General features: G+C 40.9%; 2 protein-coding genes across 2 annotated transcripts; both read left to right on the top strand.

Annotated features, from left to right (window-relative positions):
* Positions 1-415: 415 nt before the first annotated feature.
* On the top strand, positions 416-7,660 carry LOC5521861 (neuroglobin-1). Its single transcript, XM_001641595.3, has 5 exons — positions 416-817; positions 3,462-3,687; positions 4,992-6,384; positions 6,969-7,005; positions 7,469-7,660. The coding sequence occupies exons 1-3, from the start codon at positions 642-644 to the stop codon at positions 5,136-5,138; spliced, it is 549 nt and encodes a 182-aa protein (XP_001641645.2). The 5' UTR covers positions 416-641; the 3' UTR covers positions 5,139-6,384; positions 6,969-7,005; positions 7,469-7,660.
* A 1,785-nt stretch (positions 7,661-9,445) lies between these two features.
* Positions 9,446-21,163, top strand: LOC5521860 (SWI/SNF-related matrix-associated actin-dependent regulator of chromatin subfamily A-like protein 1). Its single transcript, XM_001641594.3, has 16 exons — positions 9,446-10,225; positions 11,490-11,540; positions 11,951-12,282; positions 12,978-13,139; positions 13,225-13,290; positions 14,438-14,578; positions 15,653-15,732; positions 16,134-16,185; positions 16,317-16,388; positions 16,489-16,559; positions 17,274-17,373; positions 17,463-17,586; positions 17,807-17,865; positions 17,939-18,039; positions 18,227-18,314; positions 20,266-21,163. Exons 1-16 carry the CDS (start codon positions 9,580-9,582, stop codon positions 20,647-20,649), a joined length of 2,529 nt encoding a protein of 842 aa, XP_001641644.2. The 5' UTR covers positions 9,446-9,579; the 3' UTR covers positions 20,650-21,163.
* The last annotated feature ends 986 nt before the right edge of the window (positions 21,164-22,149 follow it).

The raw sequence follows: 22,149 nt of genomic DNA, 5'->3' as shown, positions 1-22,149 counted from the left end.
GCTCTGCAAAAAAAAATATATATATATATATATATATATATATATATATATATATATATATATATATATATATTTTATTAAATATCGGACGATTTACGCATTAGAAAAGAAACTGGGATTCTGAATAGCAAGCAATTATAAACATACTTATGATAAGATACCAGGATACACTAAGATAATATTTGAACCATTTTAGAGAAATAACCCGCTGTAAGGACTAAGGACTGCTGTTTAGTAAGAAAATGAATTCCTTTAGGAGGGGGGAGTGGGTAGGATCTTTTCTGCTGGAACCAAACATTCATGTAAAAATATATATATATTTACTGGGAATCTCGAACCCAGGACTGCGCAATCTGTTATCCCTGTTCTAATTTGTTTTTACATATAGACTATAATTTCGTGAACGATAAGAGATCTTGATCTTTTGAAGTAAGGACAAATACAACATTAGCCGTCAGCGAGACGTCAGCTCACAGCTGCGTCAGCTCTACAGGAAACGGCGCTATCTTCAATTTAAAAGCAGAAGGCCATTAATCATTATATTTTATTCTGATTATTCTCGATTTAAAAAAGTGGGATTCTTGACTTCATAGGAACAACTTTTGTCCGTGATGTCGTTTTGATAACGGTCTCGGCGAGTTATGGGTTGTGGGGCGAGTAGCACCGTGCGACCTTTCTTCATCCGGCAACCAGCAAGCGACACCGAAAACACTCTCACTTCAGTCCCATTGTCAACACGGCGAAAAAAACTAGTTCGCGAATCCTGGGAGCTGATCGAACCGGTGAAAATCACAATTGGAAAACGAATTTTTACAAGGTATGATTCGGGCTTAAGCCACTTGACCACAGACCTAATACGACCTTACGAAGTAAATACAATTTCATTTTATTTCCATTATTTACTTTTTTTTTACTAGAAAAAAAGTACCATGGTTTGTTTAGTTACACCGGTGTTGAGGATCATAAAAACGAAAAAGCACACAATACACATTCTCGACAGGAAATGAAAATATGGGGATTTCATTATTGTATGATTGCCGCCGTAAACTAAATCTGATTAAAACACAGTTCACTTGCTTCGACTTATGTTTGTTGAAGATCGTTTTTTGAATCGGTCTCCGTTTTCCAATATTTGTTTTTGCTCTCTATAAAAAAAACCCTTTTCACTACCACTAACATTTTTATTTTCAATAAAAACTCAAATCTCTAAACAAAGTTTCAAAAAAACATCAGTGATCATTTGATGTGTTTTGGAATATGGTTGTGACTATGAGAAAAGATTGCAGGTTTGCTTTTTATAGGGTAATAAATACTTAACTGCTATATCAATGTCGGCGTGTCCGTGCTAATGCAATATTAGCTCGCCTGGGGTGAGGCGGCACGAGTGTTTGTCGTCGGTATTCAAACTTGCCAGGGGGAGTCTAGATATTTGCATACTGACTCCCTTTAGTCCAACCCTACAAGGAAATAAAATAAAAAGAAGGTAATATAGTGATAATGATTTTTACAGAATTTGGATTTTTATTTCAACGTTCATTGTAGATCGAAATAGATTTATGGCTAAATTGGCTACCTTGTTATCGACTTTTTTGCTTGTTGCTTTGTGTCACGAAAACTAGAAACAATACTTATGATTCCAATAGCATTTCCAACTCTGGAGAAAGTAACACAAATCTGTGCTTTTAGAGACCTCTCTCTTTTTCACTTCGCCTTAATTTTCGTGAACCGCAAAAATTTGGTTCGAATGGACCGATTAGAAAAAATAGATAATTAGACAGCCAATCCTGACCGCAATTCTGACCGCTGCTAATCGGCATGAAAGATGATAGGTAAATCAATCTTATGGTACATTTTGTGAGTAGAACTGCTATTTGCCATTTTGCAGCTGAAACCAGGCTACCTTTCCCAATAGTACGCCTTGACTTACTTGTTCGTTACCTTTCTCCATAGTTACGCCTTGACTTACTTGTTCGTTACCTTTCTCCATAGTTACGCCTTGACTTACTTGTCCGTTACCTTTCTCCATAGTACGCCTTGACTTACTTGTCCGTTACCTTTCTCCATGGTTACGCCTTGACTTACTTGTCCGTTACCTTTCTCCATAGTTACGCCTTGACTTACTTGTCCGTTACCTTTCTCCATAGTTACGCCTTGACTTACTTGTTCGTTACCTTTTCCCATAGTTACGCCTTGACTTACTTGTCCGCTACCTTTCTCCATGGTACGCCTTGACTTACTTGTTCGTTACCTTTCTCCATAGTACGTCTTGACTCATTTGTTCGTTATCTTTCTCTAAAGTACGCCTTGACTTACTTGTCCGCTACCTTTCTCCATAGTTACGCCTTGACTTACTTGTCCGTTACCTTTCTCCATAGTTACGCCTTGACTTACTTGTTCGTTACCTTTCTCCATAGTTACGCCTTGACTTACTTGTTCGTTACCTTTTCCCATAGTACGCCTTGACTTACTTGTCCGCTACCTTTCTCCATGGTACGCCTTGACTTACTTGTCCGTTACCTTTCTCCATAGTACGCCTTGACTTACTTGTCCGTTACCTTTCTCCATAGTTACGCCTTGACTTACTTGTCCGTTACCTTTCTCCATAGTACGCCTTGACTTACTTGTCCGTTACCTTTCTCCATGGTACGCCTTGACTTACTTGTTAGCTACCTTCCTCCATAGTTACGCCTTGACTTACTTGTTCGTTACCTTTCTCCATAGTACGCCTTCACTTTCTTGTTCGCTACCTTTCTCCATAGTTACGCCTTGACTTACTTGTCCGTTACCTTTCTCCATGGTACGCCTTGACTTACTTGTCCGTTACCTTTCTCCATGGTACGCCTTGACTTACTTGTCCGTTACCTTTCTCCATGGTACGCCTTGACTTACTTGTCCGTTACCTTTCTCCATGGTACGCCTTGACTTACTTGTCCGTTACCTTTCTCCATAGTTACGCCTTGACTTACTTGTCCGTTACCTTTCTCCATAGTTACGCCTTGACTTACTTGTTCGTTACCTTTCTCCATAGTTACGCCTTCACTTTCTTGTTCGCTACCTTTCTCTATAGTTACGCCTTGACTTACTTGTCCGTTACCTTTCTCCATAGTTACGCCTTGACTTACTTGTCCGTTACCTTTTTCCATGGTACGCCTTGACTTACTTGTCCGTTACCTTTCTCCATGGTACGCCTTGACTTACTTGTCCGTTACCTTTCTCCATAGTACGCCTTGACTTACTTGTTAGCTACCTTTCTCCATAGTTACGCCTTGACTTACTTGTTAGCTACCTTTCCCCATAGTTACGCCTTGACTTACTTGTTCGTTATCTTTCTCCAAAGTACGCCTTGACTTACTTGTCCGTTACCTTTCTCCATAGTTACGCCTCTACTTACTTGTTCGTTACCTTTTTCCATAGTACGCCTTGACGTCCTTTTTCGTTCGCTCACCCGTCTCTTTCCGCAGACTATTTGACGTGAACCCGAACATGCAAGACACATTCCCAAACTTCAAAGGCAAGGAATTGAAGGATATCCTAAACTCTCGTTCGTTGTATTTGCACGCCAAGCGCGTGATGGTAGCTGTTGAGAACGCCGTGACGGTTCTAGATGACGCCGAGACTTTCGAAAGTTATCTCATCAACCTCGGAGGTCGTCATCTTCCTTGGGGAGTGACAAAGGACCACTTCGGTGTAAGTAGATTTTAAAGGGCTATGAGTCAGTACTAAGCAAGCAAACGCAAGTATTGACCAGTTGAGCGCAATCGTGACATGGAGAACGCGAGCGCAACATAAGTGTGAACAGTGGCGAACAAGAGCGCAACATAGGTGTGAACAGTGGCGAACAAGGGCGCAACATAAGTGTGAACAGTGGCGAACAAGGGCGCAACATAGGTGTGAACGGTGGCGAACAAGGGCGCAACATAAGTGTGAACAGTGGCAAACGCGAGCGCAACATAAGTGTGAACAGTGGCGAACGAGAGCGCAACATAAGTGTGAACAGTGGCGAACAAGTGCGCAACACAAGTGTGAACAGTGGCGAACAAGGGCGCAACATCAGTGTGAAAAGTGGCGAACGAGAGCGCAACATAAGTGTGAACAGTGGCGAACGCGAGCGCAGCATAAGTGTGAACAGTGGCGAACAAGGGCGCAACATAAGTGTGAACAGTGGCGAACAAAAGCGCAACATAAGTGTGAACAGTGGCGAACAAGGGCGCAACATAGGTGTGAACAGTGGCGAACAAGAGCGCAACATAGGTGTGAACAGTGGGGAACAAGAGCGCAACATAAGTGTGAACAGTGGCGAACAAGGGCGCAACATAGGTGTGAACAGTGGCGAACAAGAGCGCAACATACGTGTGAACAGTGGCGAACAAAAGCGCAACGTAAGTGTGAACAGTGGCGAACAAGGGCGCAACATAGGTGTGAACAGTGGCGAACAAGAGCGCAACATACGTGTGAACAGTGGCGAACATAAGTGTGAACAGTGGCAAACGCGAGCGCAACATAAGTGTGAACAGTGGCGAACAAGAGCGCAACATAAGTGTGAACAGTGGCGAACAAGGGCGCAACATAAGTGTGAACAGTGGCAAACGCGAGCGCAACATAAGTGTGAACAGTGGCGAACAAGGGCGCAACATAGGTGTGAACAGTGGCGAACAAGGGCGCAACATTAGTGTGAACAGTGGCGAACGAGAGCGCAACAAAAGTGTGAACAGTGGCGAACAAGGGCGCAACATAAGTGTGAACAGTGGCGAACAAGGGCGCAACATAAGTGTGAACAGTGGCGAACAAGGGCGCAACATAAGTGTGAACAGTGGCGAACAAGGGCGCAACATAGGTGTGAACAGTGGCGAACAAGGGCGCAACATAAGTGTGAACAGTGGCGAACAAGGGAGCAACATACGTGTGAACAGCGGCGAACAAGGGCGCGACATAAGTGAACCAAGTAAGACGTAGACGAAACCTCATCTTGACATCATGGCTATTTGTCTAAGGTTGTCGGTGAGGCGTTCATATGGGCGTTACAAGATGTACTAGGCGAAGGATGCACATCTGACGTAGCCGAGGCTTGGATCGATTTATATGGGTATATTGTACAAGCAATGCTAGAGGGATTGCAGCAAGCAAAAAAGGGACGCTAAAAACGCCGATGATGTTCCCATGTGTGCAGCATTCGTGAATCCAACCATTTAGCTGACAGCCAGCAAATACCCTATCGGGATGGGGGTGTATTGAAGACAGCTCCACCCTTGAGGGTTCAGAGGCATTGCGATACTGGTAGCCTTTGAACGTCAATCTTGCTCAGATTAATTGCAAAATAGCCTGCTTGCAGACATTTAAAACCATGCAAACTCGTCGAAAAACATACCAAAAGACCACGTGAACGCGTACGAGCAGGTTTACTGAAAAATATCCAATTTCCTTACATTTAGTAAACACAAAGCATGGAAGCAAGTCGGATTGTTGATTATCCTATTCTTGGTGTATGACCAGTCGACGACGGGTGTTGGACAATTGTGTGCTAAAGCATTCTCGAAATACACACAGGATCCTAAAAAAAAATAAATGTTAAAATCAAATGTAGGTATGAATTGATTCCGTTGCAGTCCCGTACCCAGGGGACGCGTTCGCCCCCCCCCCCCCCCAACACACACACACAATGGCGGAAAGTTCCCTCCCGGTTCGCAATAGACGTGCTATTTGTAGACAAATCACTCCGTTATCTCATAAATCTGTAAGTCCAACTATTTTGTAGCCAAATCCGATAAAGGTTGGTTCTCACTTGGACGTAAGCGCAAGCGGAACGCACGTAATTTTTCACTAAGAACATAAGCGCAAGAGAACGCAACTGCTTGATTTTCATCATGCGCTTGTGTTTGGTCAATTCTCACTTGTGTTGCGCTTCCGTTTGCGTTTGCGGCCTGGTGAGAACCAACCATAATAGACGTCCCGTGGAGATACTGCAATGGCTTAAAAACACTGAGTTTCCACAACGCGGGAAACTTAGAGACTTTTATTCATATATATATTATTCCTATATATTGTATATTATGTTTTAAAGGGGACGAAGGAAAGGCTGGAACTCTGACTATTTTAAACTTTGTTTTGGTTCGATGCATGTAGCTAATGTATTGTTTCTTAAATATCTGCTAAACGATCCATAACCATGACGTGGACCTCATATTTGCATTAAATCCCTCGCTAACAAAAACATTTAATCATCCGGAGACAGACTCAGTAAAAGCACCACCAGGATGTCAAGCAAGCTCGTTGTTTTGTTGCTGCTGGGGTTAGTCGTACTTGCCTCTTGTGCTCCTGTGAGAGAGGAAATTCGAGAAAATGTGGTGCCAATCGAGACCTCGATCGACAGGCTTGATCCCAAATCAGGTAAGTCAAGCTCAATGAATGCAAATGTCGAGCCTATTTCGGTCTAGTCTGCTTAGCAGCCGATTTTAGTGCCACGCAAGCGGCTGCTAAGCAGACTAATTTCGGTCGAGCCTATTTGTTCGGAAATATATAGTCAACCCCGGCAGATGTTTTTCAACGGGTCGTATAATCACATTCAAAAACAACTACTGAGGACGGTTTTTTAAATAACCATTTCTATATTTCCCTGCTATATCGTATCTTGCTCGTCCTGTTTACCTATGGAGCGTTACTGAAGCAAGGCAACCTCAGTGTTTTAGTTTAAATGCTTTCTTCTCTTACTTGGCTTTTCATAACATTCTGTGGCTCCATTAGTGATAGGGAGCTAGGTGTGTTTGAGAGCTAACCTGGACCCTCTGTATTTCTATGACCAATTTGGCTGACGTGACAACTGGGTGTGGCAGTCAAAAATTGTGACGTCACAATGACGTTTGATCTTCCTTTGCCACTCAAACTATGGGATGTTTGTTGCTTGTACTTGTTTAAGTCAGATAATATAGTGAATAATCAATTTTACAACTGTTCACCTTTTCCTTTTTACACAGTTGTGAACAACAACGAAGACGTGAAAAATGCAAAACTGTAAGTATAACAGACTGACTTTGTCGAACTGGTTGATTTAGAGTAAATACGGAGGAACTTTCCCTGGCTACCAGCTCGTAGCCAAGACCGGCGTAACAGTAAACGAATGAAGATTCAGCTTCGGGTACAGGGAAGGAAAAACTAGACACTCACGCCAACACAGTGGCGATGCAGTTGGGGGAGGGAGGGGAGGGAGGAGGGTTCTACTACTAAACATCCAGCCTCCAAATACAAGGACACGTGATGATCCATTGAGGTAGAATCGTCGGCATATACGCGAGAGAACTAAGCCAGCCACAACTATTACTACATCTTCCTACGAATTACCCAAGACCCCTTCTCCCCCATCCCTCGAACCATTTCTCTACACTCTGCCTAGATTGCTATTCAAAAGCAAAGACTGTTATAACAGGTTTATTTCTGCTTTGAAAAATCCATCTAATCTTTCTCTTGTGGCGTGTAGGTGCGACTGGTGGTCCTGCTCGTGAAAAGCAGCAAGTGCAGCGAGGTCACCCGCCAGGTCACCCGTCAGAATACGCCTAACGTCTGTTGAACACGCTAGCTAGTACATTATGACATTACTCTTTTGTTACTCACTCCTGTTAGAAGATTATCTGTTTTGTTTATTAAAGAATACCCTGTAATGGTTATGACATCATTCGTTACGGTGTTATGTTGGGTTTTGCAGGGGCGTGTCTTGAGTAGCCTGCTTGCAGGCGTTTACATGGTGTTCTTTTTTTTGCTACGTTTTCTCGGTGTTTCACAGGTAGCCCAGGCAATGACTGCTTGTTCGTAGCTCGGAATTCGGCTGTTCTGAGAGGGGACGAGTAGAGCGTTTTTTGTGAAATGCTGTCAATAAATTTGCCTTAAAACTTAAAACATGCCTTAATTTTATTGACACGATTTCACAAAAAAACGCTTTACTTGTCCCCTCTAAGAACAGCCGAATTCCGAGCTACCAACAAGCAGCCATTGCATGGGCTACCTGTGCTCCTTCCCAGCGCGGTCAAGCGTAACTAAACGTCCAACGGCGTCGGTCAATGATGCTTGTGGCTACTTTCTCGTTTTAAAATACGGCTAGCGGCATATCGAATGCCACATATCGAATGTAAGTGTACCTTGGCATAGGTCTACGAGATAAAAATATTTTGTATTTTGTTTTTTACTCTCGAATTTCGAGGGTATTTGGGTGATTCCGAAAATGACGCTTTCAACCTTGTTTCTTTCCTTAGTAGGGGGAGAGAAGTAATAAATTCCGTTGAGAAAACCCCCCCAAATCGTGTATTACACGTGAATTTGACAACAACAAGGCATGTTCTAAGTTTTAAGGCAATTTTTTTGACAACATTTCACCAAAAAGGGCTTTACTCGTCCCCTCTCAGAACAGCCGAATTCCGAGCTGGGCTACCTGTGGGTGTTTTCGCTATGCGGCCGAGTCGTGGCCGCCATTTTTGTCACTCGCGCCAAGCTAGCGCGGCCAAAAACAAGATGACGACCACGACTTAACGCATAGCGAAAAAAAAAAACACCTGGTAAACGCCTGCAAGCAGGCTATGACTTGAGAAAAATGCGGCTAGGGCCTAGAGTAGTAATTCACTGACCACGGATCATTTAAGTTGAAATTGGCATCCTTTGATCTGGTTACAATCACTAAATCCATCTAGAGACTTTTTTCTATCCAAAAACAAACATAAAATAAACAATAAACAGTCTTTTTAACTACTAAAGAAAAAGGAGTCATTCAGAGTCAAACTCATCTCGTCACATGAACAGGGTGGGGTCCAGACTCCTCGGACCCCCCTCTGGCCGCGCCTGTTTAGATCAGTCGAGTTTTAGTTTCAGTTTAATCTTTGTTTATCGAGGGTAACATATTTAACCGAATATACAGTTTTCTAACATACGGCCCTCGGTTAGTAAGCACTGTCACTGGGGGTGGTCACTGCCAGAGGGTTTATTGCGTCCCCAGTGGTTCTTTTACGTCCCTTCGGTTCAGGTTAGTGTAGTGCAGCTTGAAGAGACGGGACCTCCGGTTTACTGTCCTTATCCGAGAAGACTGGAAACACGGGAGAATAACTTCAACTCACTTGTGACACATTCGAAGCAAGGCAGGAACCCGGAAAAATCCATAGTTTGAGCCAGGATTCGAACCTGGGCCACAGCGGTGAGAGGCCGACGCGCTAACACACTAGGCCACCCGTGTTGATAGTTTGACTACTACACCCTACCCCCTAATGGTCCTGCCAATTCCTAATGCAGGGGCCACGATTCGATTCTTTTCGATCTTTAGAAGAGGCATTTTTGTTTTTGAAGTATCGCCGGTCAAACATAAGCGCAAGAAAATCAAGCAAATGCGTTCTCTTTTGCCTGAGAATCGGAAAATTACGTGCGTTGCGCTTGCGCTTACGTCCAAGTGAGAACCAACCTTTAGGATCCCTGTGTACGAGTCTGCTGTATGTCAGCGGGTTCGTTGTTTCATGGCGGCTATTTTGACCGGAGCACTAGAGTTGTCTTCAAACTTTAGACTGAACTTCAAGGAAATCAACGTGTACTTGTTGTGCATAGGAAGTATGTGAAATGTCCAGTAGCGGTGTAGGGCTTTCTGAAGAGCAGAGGCGTAAAATAGAAGAAAATCGCAAAAAAGCACTTGAAAGGCGAGCTCTGTTGAATTCCCAAAGACAAGCACCGTCTGTTAAAGGTGTTTCCAAACCTTCTGGATCAGCCGTCGACAAACAAAACAATCATGCCGTCATCAGCAGATCGTTCCCTTCTTCAAAACCTATAAATACGGCACAAACATGGTCGAGGCAGGCGCATCAAACCACAAATTCAAATACAAGCCAGGAAAATGCGACGTCGTCAGTACTCCCGTCATCTAGCCGTCAACAGTTAGAGTCCTCAAGTCGAACAGCGAATAACAGTGCATCAGATGGAGTAGAAAACAGACAAAATGCTTTTAGAAATAAAACCGACTGCGATGGAGGACCGCGGGATTTTTTTGCTCCACGAAAACCGAGTCAAACTTCTAGTGGAGCCATTAGTTTTTGCGGGGATAAAAAGTTAAAGGGACAACAGAAGATCCAGGGTGAAGCTTTTTTCCCAGTAACTGGAAAGGTGATCAAAGGATTATGTGTGCTAATCAGCAGCACCAGATTTACTGTTAAGATTGGCTTCCACGCACAGCTAATAGCTCTATTCAAAACTCTCCCAAGCCGCGCATATGGTAAGTATATGGTAAGAGCATATAGTGGACATATGCTAAGTATAGTGGGCATAGTATTAGAGCATATAGATGGCATATGGTCCATATAGTGGGCATATTATTAACAGCATATAGCGGACATATGGTCAATATAGTGGGCATAGTATTAGAGCATATAGTGGGCATATGGTCAGTATATTGGGCATAGTATTAGAGCATATAGCGGGCATATGGTCAATATATTGGGCATAGTATTAGAGCATATAGCAGACATATGGTCAGTATAGTGGGCATAGTATTAGAGCATATAGTGGGCATATGGTCAGTATAGTGGGCATATTATTAGAGCATATAGCGGGCATATGGTCAGTATATTGGACATAGCATATAGTGGGCATATGGTCAATGTATTGGGCATAGTATTAGAGCATATAGATGGCATATGGTCCATATAGTGGGCATATTATTAACAGCATATAGCGGGCATATGGTCAGTATATTGGGCATAATATTAGAGCATATAGCAGGCATATGGTCAGTATATTGGGCATAGTATTAGAGCATATAGCAGACATATGGTCAGTATATTGGGCATAGTATTAGAGCATATAGCAGACATATGGTCAGTATATTGGGCATAGTATTAGAGCATATAGCGGGCATATGGTCAGTATAGTGGGCATAGTATTAGAGCATATAGTGGGCATATGGTCAGTATATTGGGCATAGTATTAGAGCATATAGCAGGCATATGGTCCATATAGTGGGCATAGTATTAGAGCATATAGCGGGCATATGGTCAGTATATTGGGCATAGTATTAGAGCATATAGCAGGCATATGGTCAGTATATTGGGCATAGTATTAGAGCATATAGCGGACATATGGTCAGTATAGTGGGCATAGTATTAGAGTGTATAGCGGGCATATGGTCAGTATATAGCTGGAATATTGTAGTACTAGCATATAGCAAGCACAAAAATTTTCTAGCACTGATCATCAACACTGACTATCAGTGGCCGTCATTCTGAACAATGCTTGTGCTTGTTTTTCAGCTGCATTCAGGCATAATCTACTGTATTTTATTGGTAAGGGGGAAAGTGTAGTTGGGGAAATCTCAAATATTTTTTTAGTTTATCAAGGGTATTTTTTATATGAATGTTGGCAGATTATTGAAATACCATAAAATGTATCTCCCCTCCCCCTCGTTGTAAACAACAAGGCAATTTAATAGTATTGTTAGTTGAGCAAAAGGTCCACTACAAGCATTTGTATTTCTATTCCAGACAAAGCAACCACAACTTGGTCCTTCTCCCTGGAGGATTATGAAACTTTGAGTAAGTATTGTCATATAAGCTGCCATTTTACTAACATACCTCAGTTCAATAAAAACAATAAGAAGTAACTTTAAAAGCTTTTTTTAGTGGGTAAGCTAAGTTAGTTTACCAAACAGCATTCAAGGTCACCTCATGTAAGCAGGTTATTGCTAAACTAAAACCCTGGGTACAGCTCAACCAATGAAAAAAAAAAAACAGCAACAACAGTGAATCTTTTGAATGCTTCATGCCACAAAACCAATATAATATTAAAACTTAGAAGTAATCATAAAATTCTAGCAATCACAAACTATCCAAAAGACTGTCAATTCTCCACAGTTTTCCTGTCACTACTACTACTACTACTATTACTACTTACAGATAGTATAGATCTTTATGTAACTTTATCTATTTTATTTACCGTCTTGTAGTGTCTGCTAGTAGAGACTTGGTTGGTGTCAGCTTGGAAGGTCTTCCAAAAACTGTCTTGTCTTTGTTTACAAAGTCATCTCCAGGAACTCTAAAAAGCCTTTCAACAGAAGATATCAACTTGAATTGTGTCGACACTAAGTTAGTCAGCTCCCTAATGCCCTTTCAGCGTGAGGGAGTTGCATTTTGCATTTGTCAAGATGGTCGGGCTATAATAGCAGATGACATGGGACTAGGAAAAACAGTGCAAGCAATTTGTGTTGCTAGCTATTATCGCAAGGAATGGCCATTACTAGTGGTAGCACCGTCCTCTATGAGGCTCACTTGGAAGCAGGTAGTTAACAAAATTTGATCACAATGACAACTGGAGGCCAAGCATCCAGCTGTAATACAGTAAACATCCTCTTATATCTGATCTGTATCAAGGGTGCCTTTTGACAAATCAGGCTTTTTAGGTTCTTAATTGGTTCTTATCTAAACAGTAACAGTCACTATAACAATAACAAGCAATGCTGAACAAAAAATTTAAGTCCATGTTGTATTTAACTACAGTATGCAATGCACCAAAATTTTTGAAAAGTATTTTATGTTAGTTATTTACCATGAATCCGAATTTTAACAAAAAACATTTTAGTGATCTTTCAATTAAGAACCTATTCATTCTAACCACACAAATTAGGTTCTCATAAAAAAGGTGCTTTTATTCTCTAGGTTCTTATACGTGGGTGGTTCCTGTAGGACAACAACATTAATTTTGAGAATGTTTACTCTGAGGTGCTAAATTAAAGTACCTACCAGAAGAGATGAATCTACAAGACAAATCTTTAAAATTTAATAGAAGTAACTACCTGCTCTATCTTCCTTGAGTAAGCCCTTTTGACCTAAACAGAATGAAGTGCCCCATTGTGTCTAACATTCTTAACAGATATTGACTTTGTTTGTCTCTAGATATTATTTTGTTTTATTATTTACTCAGTCCTTCTTTGATCTATTTAGTCATCCAATTGTTATTTTCTTTCACTTTTGTAGGCATTCATAAAATGGCTACCCTCTCTTGACCCTCAGTCCATCAACGTTGTTTTGACCGGCAAAGACAATGTAACTGCTGGTCTCATAAATATAATCAGCTATGATTTACTCACAAAGTTTGTGGGAAAATTGCAGGAAAAGCGCTTTCGTGTTATAATTGCGGTAAGGAGAGGAATTTTGTTTGTCATTTTAATACACTTACTGTACATAAAGTGAAGGATGGTTTTTTTCCTGACTTTTACCAAAGGATGAAAGCCATTTTATCAAGAACAACAAAGCTGCAAGAACAAAGACGTTTTTGCCAATATTAAAGGTACAGTAATTTGTTTTTACAAAAAATTACTACTGCTCCCCAAGAAAAGTATTAGGTACTGTAGTCAACAAAAAATTCTTTTACTCACATAAGGTAAATAACCCATTCATGACAAAACCTCCAGATTGCAGTTCAGAGGTTAATAGGTATAACAACATTTTATTTTATATTTACCAGGGAGCTGGCAGAACCATTTTCGTGGGAGGGATGCACCAAAAAAATACACTGTAATGGAGACGAGGGGCATAAGTCACCTCCAAAATGCAAAGCTCTCCATCTGTCCCCCTCCCTGATAAATAAAAGGTTCCTTAAAGCCCTGGCCAAAAGAAATGCAAGTTAGCACAATTTGTTGCAAGTTTGCTACTTGTAACTACTTGCATTTCAGTTGGCCAGTGCTTTTCCTATGTTTTTCCATTGACTTGTGTCCATTGTGTTGAATTGCATCGAATTTTAACAAATTTTGATTCCAAGTTTGCTAATACAGTATTAATTCACTTGTGTCTTTGCAAGTTACTGAACATTTTCATCTCAAAACTTACCCAATTTTCGACGATATCATAGAGACAAGTGTCTCTGAGACAAGGGAGTTGTGAGAGAACCCCCTGCTCAGACTATGTATTTGTTTCTATTTCTTGTATTTTTGGGACAATATATTCGATTTTATCTCAATTTTGGGCTAGTTTTTGTCTCTTTGCTTATGTGAGCTACGCATTTAGTTTGGTTAGAAGACTTAAAGCCGCATTGTCACCAGTTTACTTCCGGAGGTCCGACGGAAACCTCAACCGTTAAAAGACAAAAGAATCTATTAAAATCCGAGATATTTAACAGGCCATCCGCTCTAAATTATCAATCCCATCCTCAAAGAAACTTCGAATAGACACACTGCTTTCAATATTTTGAAATATTTTTCGCGTTTTCCATTAAAAATCATTGGATATTGTTACGTAATCAACCGGAAGTAAACTGGTGACAATGCGGCTTTTGGGGGCAGATCATTTGGCTTTTGAGTTGGGTACATCCCTCCTTAAAATCTAAATGACCAACCCTTACAGGCCTTTTGCTTTAAAAAAAGTAACAAATAGATAGGTATACCTACATTCATATATCAGCTAATACCAATAAACCAAGAATGTATTTCTCATTCTAGGCAGCAACACGAGTCATCCTTCTCTCAGGCACTCCAGCACTCTCCAGGCCTGAGGAGCTGTATACACAGATATGTGCTGTGAACCCCAGGATGTTCCCATCATTCCATGAGTTCGGCAAGCGCTATTGTGCTGGAGTTGAGGTACAGTACAGCCAGATGATACAGTAGACTAACCCATCTTTTTGTTAGAGGGATGTTTCAAATACTGTACTGGTGACTACCAAATATGTTTTGTCATTAATAGTTGTGTCTAGACTCCTCAAGACTTTATTGTTGCATGAAAAGTTGTGTTCCTGTATTGTTTCATGAATAGTTGTGTTTAGAATCCCCAAGAATGTACTTTTACATTGAAAGGTTGTGTTTAGAACACCAATAACGTATTGTTACATCGAATGGTTGTGTTTAGAATCCACAATAATGTACTTTTATTTTGAATGGTTGTGTTAGGAATCCTTGTATTGTTACATGAATAGTTGTGTTTAGAATCCCCAAGAATGTACTTTTACATTGAAAGGTTGTGTTTAGAACACCAATAACGTATTGTTACATCGAATGGTTGTGTTTAGAATCCACAAGAATGTACTTTTATCTTGAATGGTTGTGTTAGGAATCCTTGTATTGTTACATGAATGGTGGTTGTGTTTAGAATCCTCAAGAATGTATTTTTACATTGAATGGTTGTTTTCAGAACACCAAGAATGTACTGTTACATTGAATGGTTGTGTTAGGAATCCTTGTATTGTTACATGAATGGTTGTGTTTAGAATCCTCAATAGAATGTATTTTTACATTGAATGGTTGTTTTCAGAACACCAAGAATGTACTTTTACATTGAATGGTTGTGTTAGGAATCCTTGTATTGTTACATGAATGGTTGTGTTTAGAATCCTCAAGAATGTATTTTTACATTGAATGGTTGTGTTAGAACACCAAGAATGTACTTTTACATTGAATGGTTGTGTTTAGAACACCAATATTGTATTGTTACATTGAATGGTTGTGTTTAGAACACCAAGAATTTATTTTTACATATTTGAATGGTTGTGTCCAGAACACCAAGAATGTATTTTTACATTGAATGGATGTGTTTAGAACACCAAGAATGTATTGTTACATCGAATGGTTGTGTTCAGAACACCAGGAATGTATTGTTACATTGGATGTTTGTGTTGAGAACACCAATAATTTATTGTTACATTGAATGGTTGTGTTTAGAATCGCTGGGGATGGGATTACTCTGGTGCATCCAACATGGAGGAGCTACAACTTGTGCTTGAGCAAAGCATTATGATCAGGTTAGACAAACTGCTTGGGGCTACACAGTTGAACTCAAGTGCTATCTCAAGAAAACTGTATCATTTTAGCAATTAGCAGACTATGCTTAGTGTAGTAATCTAATATCTTAATGATTACGTCATATTAATCACATGATACAAATATTGCAATTAGCATATAGCACATGTATGATTAGGAAAGAGTTGAATCACACAGATCTACAATAAACACGTACCGTCTTCACTCATGGCTTTCTGATAGTAGAACCACGATAAGGTCACAACACTTAGAATAACTAAGTACTGTGTTATAAGTTTACAGTATCGGGTCGATTGTCACACCAACAGCTCCTTTTTGATATAGTGATGTTTATTGGCTGGAGGATTAGGGTAGTTCATAAAAGATTTTAAATAATTTTCAGACGTTTGAAGAAAGATGTGCTGCATCAATTGCCATCAAAGAGAAGACAAATGGTGAGTTCAGTTTTCAAGCTCTGTTTGAAGAATTTATATCAAATTGCATTTAATATTGGTACTTTTTATTTGAGTTGACCATTTTCTCTTTGCCACCACTCCTCTTGAGTAACCTGCCTTGCATTTTACAGGTTCTTCTGGACCCTTCTCTTATTAAAGTCAAGCCTTTAATGAAGGCGGCCAAAGAGGTTGAAACAGCAAAGGTATGCACCTATGCCCTTTCCTCATGTTAAATTTAAGAGGCATATTGACATATTTTCTTGTTTAACCAACAATAATGTAAATTGTGTCATTTCTTATTAGAAAAAGGAGCAGCACGGCGCTCTTCTGAACTACTTCTGTGAAACAAGTGCTTCTAAGATAGCTGCAGTAAGGTAAATGTTCAGTCTGTTTTTCCAAGATACAGTGGAACCTCGATTTAACGAAGTGCCAAAGAATTGGGAAATCTCTTCGTTATATTGAGGATTTGTTATACCAAAATGTTTGTTATATCAAGGTATGGGTAATGGTAAAAAGCTGTAATGAGCATCTGCCCTGAAGTTACAGTATAGGATTAAAATAGTTTCATCCTTTTGGTCTTTTTGCTAATTATCTTTTGTCACATCTTTGACATCTATAATCATTACAACAAGGTTCGTTATAACAAGAACTTCATTAAATCGATATCCTGTTCTTTACTGTAATTTTGGCCGGGCTGAAGGAAGTTGTTCGTTATACCGAAGAATCTGTTGTAATTATAGGGGTTCGTTAAAACAAGGTTCCACTGTATGTAGTAGGCCTACGAGTTTGGGAGAGAGTGTCATTGCTGTTTTAGCTTTTCAGCATTTGTTGTTTTAGCTTGTGAACCAGCTCAGTGTGGAGCTGGGGATGCTGTTGCTATATTTTCAATTGAATTTGGAAAATAAAGCATAACGTTTTTATTTTTATGTGGCTACTAGAGATTTCTTCTTGTAATTTGTCTTCCAATTTTTGGTTAAAATCAATAACAACAATGTGGCTCTTCAACACCCCTTGACAGTGAGATTGGGGGTTCCAGCCCTAATATTGGTGGTAATACTGTACCTACCTTTCTGTGTTGTATTTACCAGGAATTATGTTCTGGACTTGCTGGAAGGCGGGCATAAGTTCCTGGTCTTCGGTCACCATCAGGACATGCTAGATGCTATAAGTGACTGTCTCATGCATAAGGTTAGGCTGATGATGGTTATGTTGGTACTAGATAACATAGCGTTGCTCTGACTGACTGTTAATGTACTGTACATTGGCTATACCAACAGAAATACAGCTATATACGCATTGATGGAAAGACGCCCTCTTCTAAACGACAGATGTTATGCGACCAATTTCAAAAAGACAAGAACACAGTGGTGGCGGTACTGTCAATCACAGCGGCAAACACAGGTACAGTATATGGGGTAATAACAACATCCCCAATACACAGGTACAGTATACGAGTAATAACAACATCCCCAATACACTATATCACCCTCATCATCCTAGAAATAATCATCTTTCAATAATTCCTTGTTATTGCTGGCCTTACGCTTACTGTCAATCCTTCCTTTGTATTACAGGCCTCATAGGCCACACGCTTACTGTCAATAATTCCTTTGTATTGCAGGCCTCACGCTTACTGAGGGCACGGCTGTCGTTTTTGCGGAGTTATTTTGGAATCCCGGGGTATGTGGATATTTAGATACTGCCATTACGTCTTTACCATTCGCTGTATCGATCGCTATTTTCTGATCTGTAGGCACTAGTGCAAGCAGAGGACCGGGTCTACAGAATCGGGCAAAAGAACTCGGTTAATATCCATTATTTGGTAGCAAAAGGCACAGCTGACGATTATCTTTGGTGAGTTTGCATGTTTTACGGTCGAGGAGCACTTGACACATAGGAAAATAGAATGGATTTCAGACCGAATAAGTGAGGATATGACTTATTCTGATCTAGAACAGAGAGCTGAGTGTAGCCCCTGATTTAGCCCCCCCCCTTCTACTAACCACTTAACATCTCTTGTTTATTGCTCTGCATATCACAGGCCACTTATCCAGCATAAGCTAGATGTGCTGAGCAAAGCTGGTCTTACGAAAGATGACTTTTCAGAGGCGGATACAACATTATTTCAGGTAACATGAGTAGAATTAAAAAAACATTCTGCAATTGAAATCGTTTGTATTGTACAATGTTTGGAACTAAGAAATGATGATCATGCTGTATTTTGATTATTATATACATACTGAGAAATTAATGATAAGCTTTTTCAAGAGAACATAAGATAAGAGAGGGACACTTTGGTATTACCCGCGCGCCATGTCGATTCCGAATCTGGCTATTTTTAGTAACCACCACCCCACCACTGCGCGTGAACATTTTTACGAGAGGGACACTTTGGTATTACCCGCGCGCCATGTCGATTCCGAATCTGGCTATTTTTAGTAACCACAACCCCACCACTGCGCGTGAGGATTTGCTCCTTTTATTTTGTCCTACTCCCCCGCGGGTTGCGTATTGTTGTTTTGCCAACTCGATAGGAATGAAAAGAGATCATGAAAAATAACTCGGAAGAAGAAAACAAGTCTAACTTAAGTAAGCAAGATATACTCACAGAAAGCTAAATCCCTGAACAGTTTGACTGTTTGACAGTTTGCTGCAGAGGCTCCGAGGTTTGTGCTGTTCGACGGTTCAGTTAAAGACAGACAGAAACTTACATTGAAATGAATCTGTCTCGCTAATGTCACGCACGAGACTGTAGCTCATATTACACGAGTAGTGCATTAATCTCTAAAATCTCGCATCTGTGAAATAAATAAATTACTAAACTGAAAATGCTTGTACGATTTTTATGCACTCGTTGATGCGTTGTGATTGGAGCCATTCAAGTGCAGTGAAAAAATATCGTTCGTCCAATCAGAACCGCGAACGACATTTGTTTACGGTGAAAAAAGATCGTTCGCGCCTATGATTTGCTGAGACCAGCGAACGAAAATTTATTGCATATGTTTTTAGTGAGTATTTCTCAGTATGTATATTATATAGATTTAGGCATTGCCAGAAAGCGGAGCTCCAAACGACCAAATCTTTGCTTTTTTTCGCCTAATAATTAATTATTTCTGTTTTTGGCGACGTCAACGATTTCACAGATCACTACGGCTAACTTACCCCCCACATCTACATGACACATAACAAGATTAGTTGTCAAACGATGTTTCGACGATGGTGACACGTGAATGACGTCACGTGACCATCTCACTGCACCACACTTGAAACATACATCACACCTACCGAGTTTTTTTGTCACACGATGTTTCTTTAATGAAATATAAATATTTTTTTTGATGACGTCAGCATATTTTTGTTTCTAGTGACGTCATCGATGACGTCACAATCACGTGATTATATTGGTGCACCCCCATGATACCATGACAAATACTTAGATTGGTTGTTATATGATGTTTTCATGAGATATGGATATTTTTGTTCTTAATGAAATCGGAATAGTTTTGCTTTGAATGACGTCATCGATGACGTCACAAATCATATTGACCATATCATGACCATATTGTTGCACCCCCCTTGAATCTAACATGACACCTACTGAGTTTGGTTGTGAAATAATGTTTCTTTCAAGAGATATGAATGTTTTTGCTTTTAATCACGTTTTTTCTGCTTTAATCGACGTCATCGATGACGTCACAACACATGACCATATTGTTGCATTGACACCTAACGAGTTTGGTTGCCGTATGATGTTTCCTTCGTGAAATATAAATATTTTTTATTTTGATGACGTCAGCATATTTTTGCTTCTAGTGACGTCATCGATGACGTCACCAATCGTGTGACCACAGTTTTGCACTTCCCTTTTGGTTGTCATACGATGCTTTTTAAGGGACGGACGGACATCGCTTCACGAAAACTCGAGTCGATGGGTTACCAATATTTGTTTCCATATTTGTTTTATATACCACTTTTTCTTAGGTATGGGGCGCCGCGTGGGGGCTCCGCTATAATAAATACATATACATGATGCCAGACGTGATATTTTCTGTTTAATAGAATCTCTTCTGTTTTACTTAGGATCCGAAGCAGAAAACCCTCTTTTCCTGTTTTGAGTCCCTTATCGAAGAATGTGACGACGATGATCTCATTGCGTCTGAATCTGACTTTGTTACCTTGGAAACAAGTGCTGATGTCAAGGCAACGGCAAAGTCAGCGATGGTTTTATCATCTACGAATACAGAATCGCGCTCCGAGGAACCAAGTCAGTTGGATCAGGCGGCCCAATTTGACTGGTTCGATGATATGACCGGTCTCTTGTCGGATGAGGAGACAGACTTTGTGAAAATCGAGAGTTCTGAGAACAAGGGTACTCGTGTGAACGCCGGAGAACGAATAAGAAAGGCAGAGGACATGGACATTATTACTGCCAAGGAACCGTCCGCAAAGCGATATAAACGATAATGATGAGTTTATAAAGACCTGGCTAAACTAGGGGACATGTCGAGTGCGGCATGAATAGCGTACAACATGTCTCCTAAATGTTTCCTAGTTTAGACCCCGCCTGAAGCATGTAGGGCGCGACACGAAAATGTTTGTCAAATATCTGAGAGGCATTTCTTTGTCGCGGCTACAAGATTTGGCGCGCGCTACAATGTTTTTTGAGGTTGCTAATCTGGTCGAAACATTTCGCACGCAACATGTCTCCTAGTTTAGCCAGGCCTTAGATCTTAACCTACCAAGCAAAGTTTGAAGGTTAAGAATCTGTAAAGGCACCAGTAAAGCAAGCGAGAAAGATCGAAGGCATACATTGTGATAAAGTGACTGCTGAAAAGTGTATAAAAAATGAAGGCGAGCAAGCAGAGAAGGCGTAAAGCTCACCTATCTTACTCGAAGCATGCGGTGTGGAGGGCAAAATTTAAAAAAATGAAAGTTAGGTATGCAAAATGAGATACAATACTTACAAAGCTGACTGTGATTTTTTCGGATCAGGGTCGTATGTTACGTGGGATCACACATCTTCGTGGCAGAGATGCAATCACACGTGAGCTTTAGCGTCAAATTTGGCCAGAATGCTTCCGTCTCCATCCTGCTCCGTTATGAATGTTAAACAAGTCATGCGCGAGACTGGGCCCGAGAACCTATGCTGGGTTGTGGGGCTGGGGATGGAGTACGAGCTTGAGCCCGCGATCACACCTATGATTGCCGCGCGGCCTACCTTACAGTAGTACGGGAACTGCACATTGCTTTTTAAAGTTCTTTAATGCTGAAACCGAAAACGAAACGACCTGACCCGAGTATGAAACAATGGTGTGACCTCTTGTTGTCAGCCATCATTTTCAGCTGGTGCCATTATATGAGGTACCAGCCCTTTGTATAGAAGGTGTCGTTATATGAAGGTACCACGTGCCACTTGTATATACAGGGTGTCCTTATTTGGAGGTACCACGTGCCCCTTGTATATACAAGGTGTCGTTATATGAAGGTACCACTTGCTCGTTGTAAAAAGGATGTCGTTAATGGAGGTACCGTTAATGAAGTTCCAGCACCTCGCAGGCAAAAATTCACTCTTACTGTTTTTCAGCTTGACGGCACACTAGTGGAGCTACAAAAGAGAACCATGTGGTGAGGTCACCTTCCCCCACCAACAAGTGATGAATCTCTTCACAACAGGAAGCCCGCGTAGCTCTTTCTATTCACTCTCGTGTTTTCTAAGGGAGCGGTCATTATTACTTGGGGGGGGGGGGGGGGGGGCGGCAATTTTGCAAAACCCTGGGCTCAAAAATTTTGCCCCCCCCTCAAATCCAACCCAAAAAAAATCGTGACCCCCCCTAGACCGGACGCCCCAAAATTTGCAACCCCCCCCCCCCCCCCCCACCCACACACACACACACACATTTTTATATTCGATTAAACCACAGAGACTTGATATACATACTAAGGCTAAGTTCAAACGTCGTATTA

Source organism: Nematostella vectensis, chromosome 2 (assembly GCF_932526225.1).
Source record: "Nematostella vectensis chromosome 2, jaNemVect1.1, whole genome shotgun sequence".
NCBI classification, from domain to species: Eukaryota; Metazoa; Cnidaria; class Anthozoa; order Actiniaria; family Edwardsiidae; genus Nematostella; species Nematostella vectensis.
The sequence above is the reverse complement of the archived record's forward strand: the minus strand, read 5'-3'. Positions and strand labels throughout refer to the sequence as shown.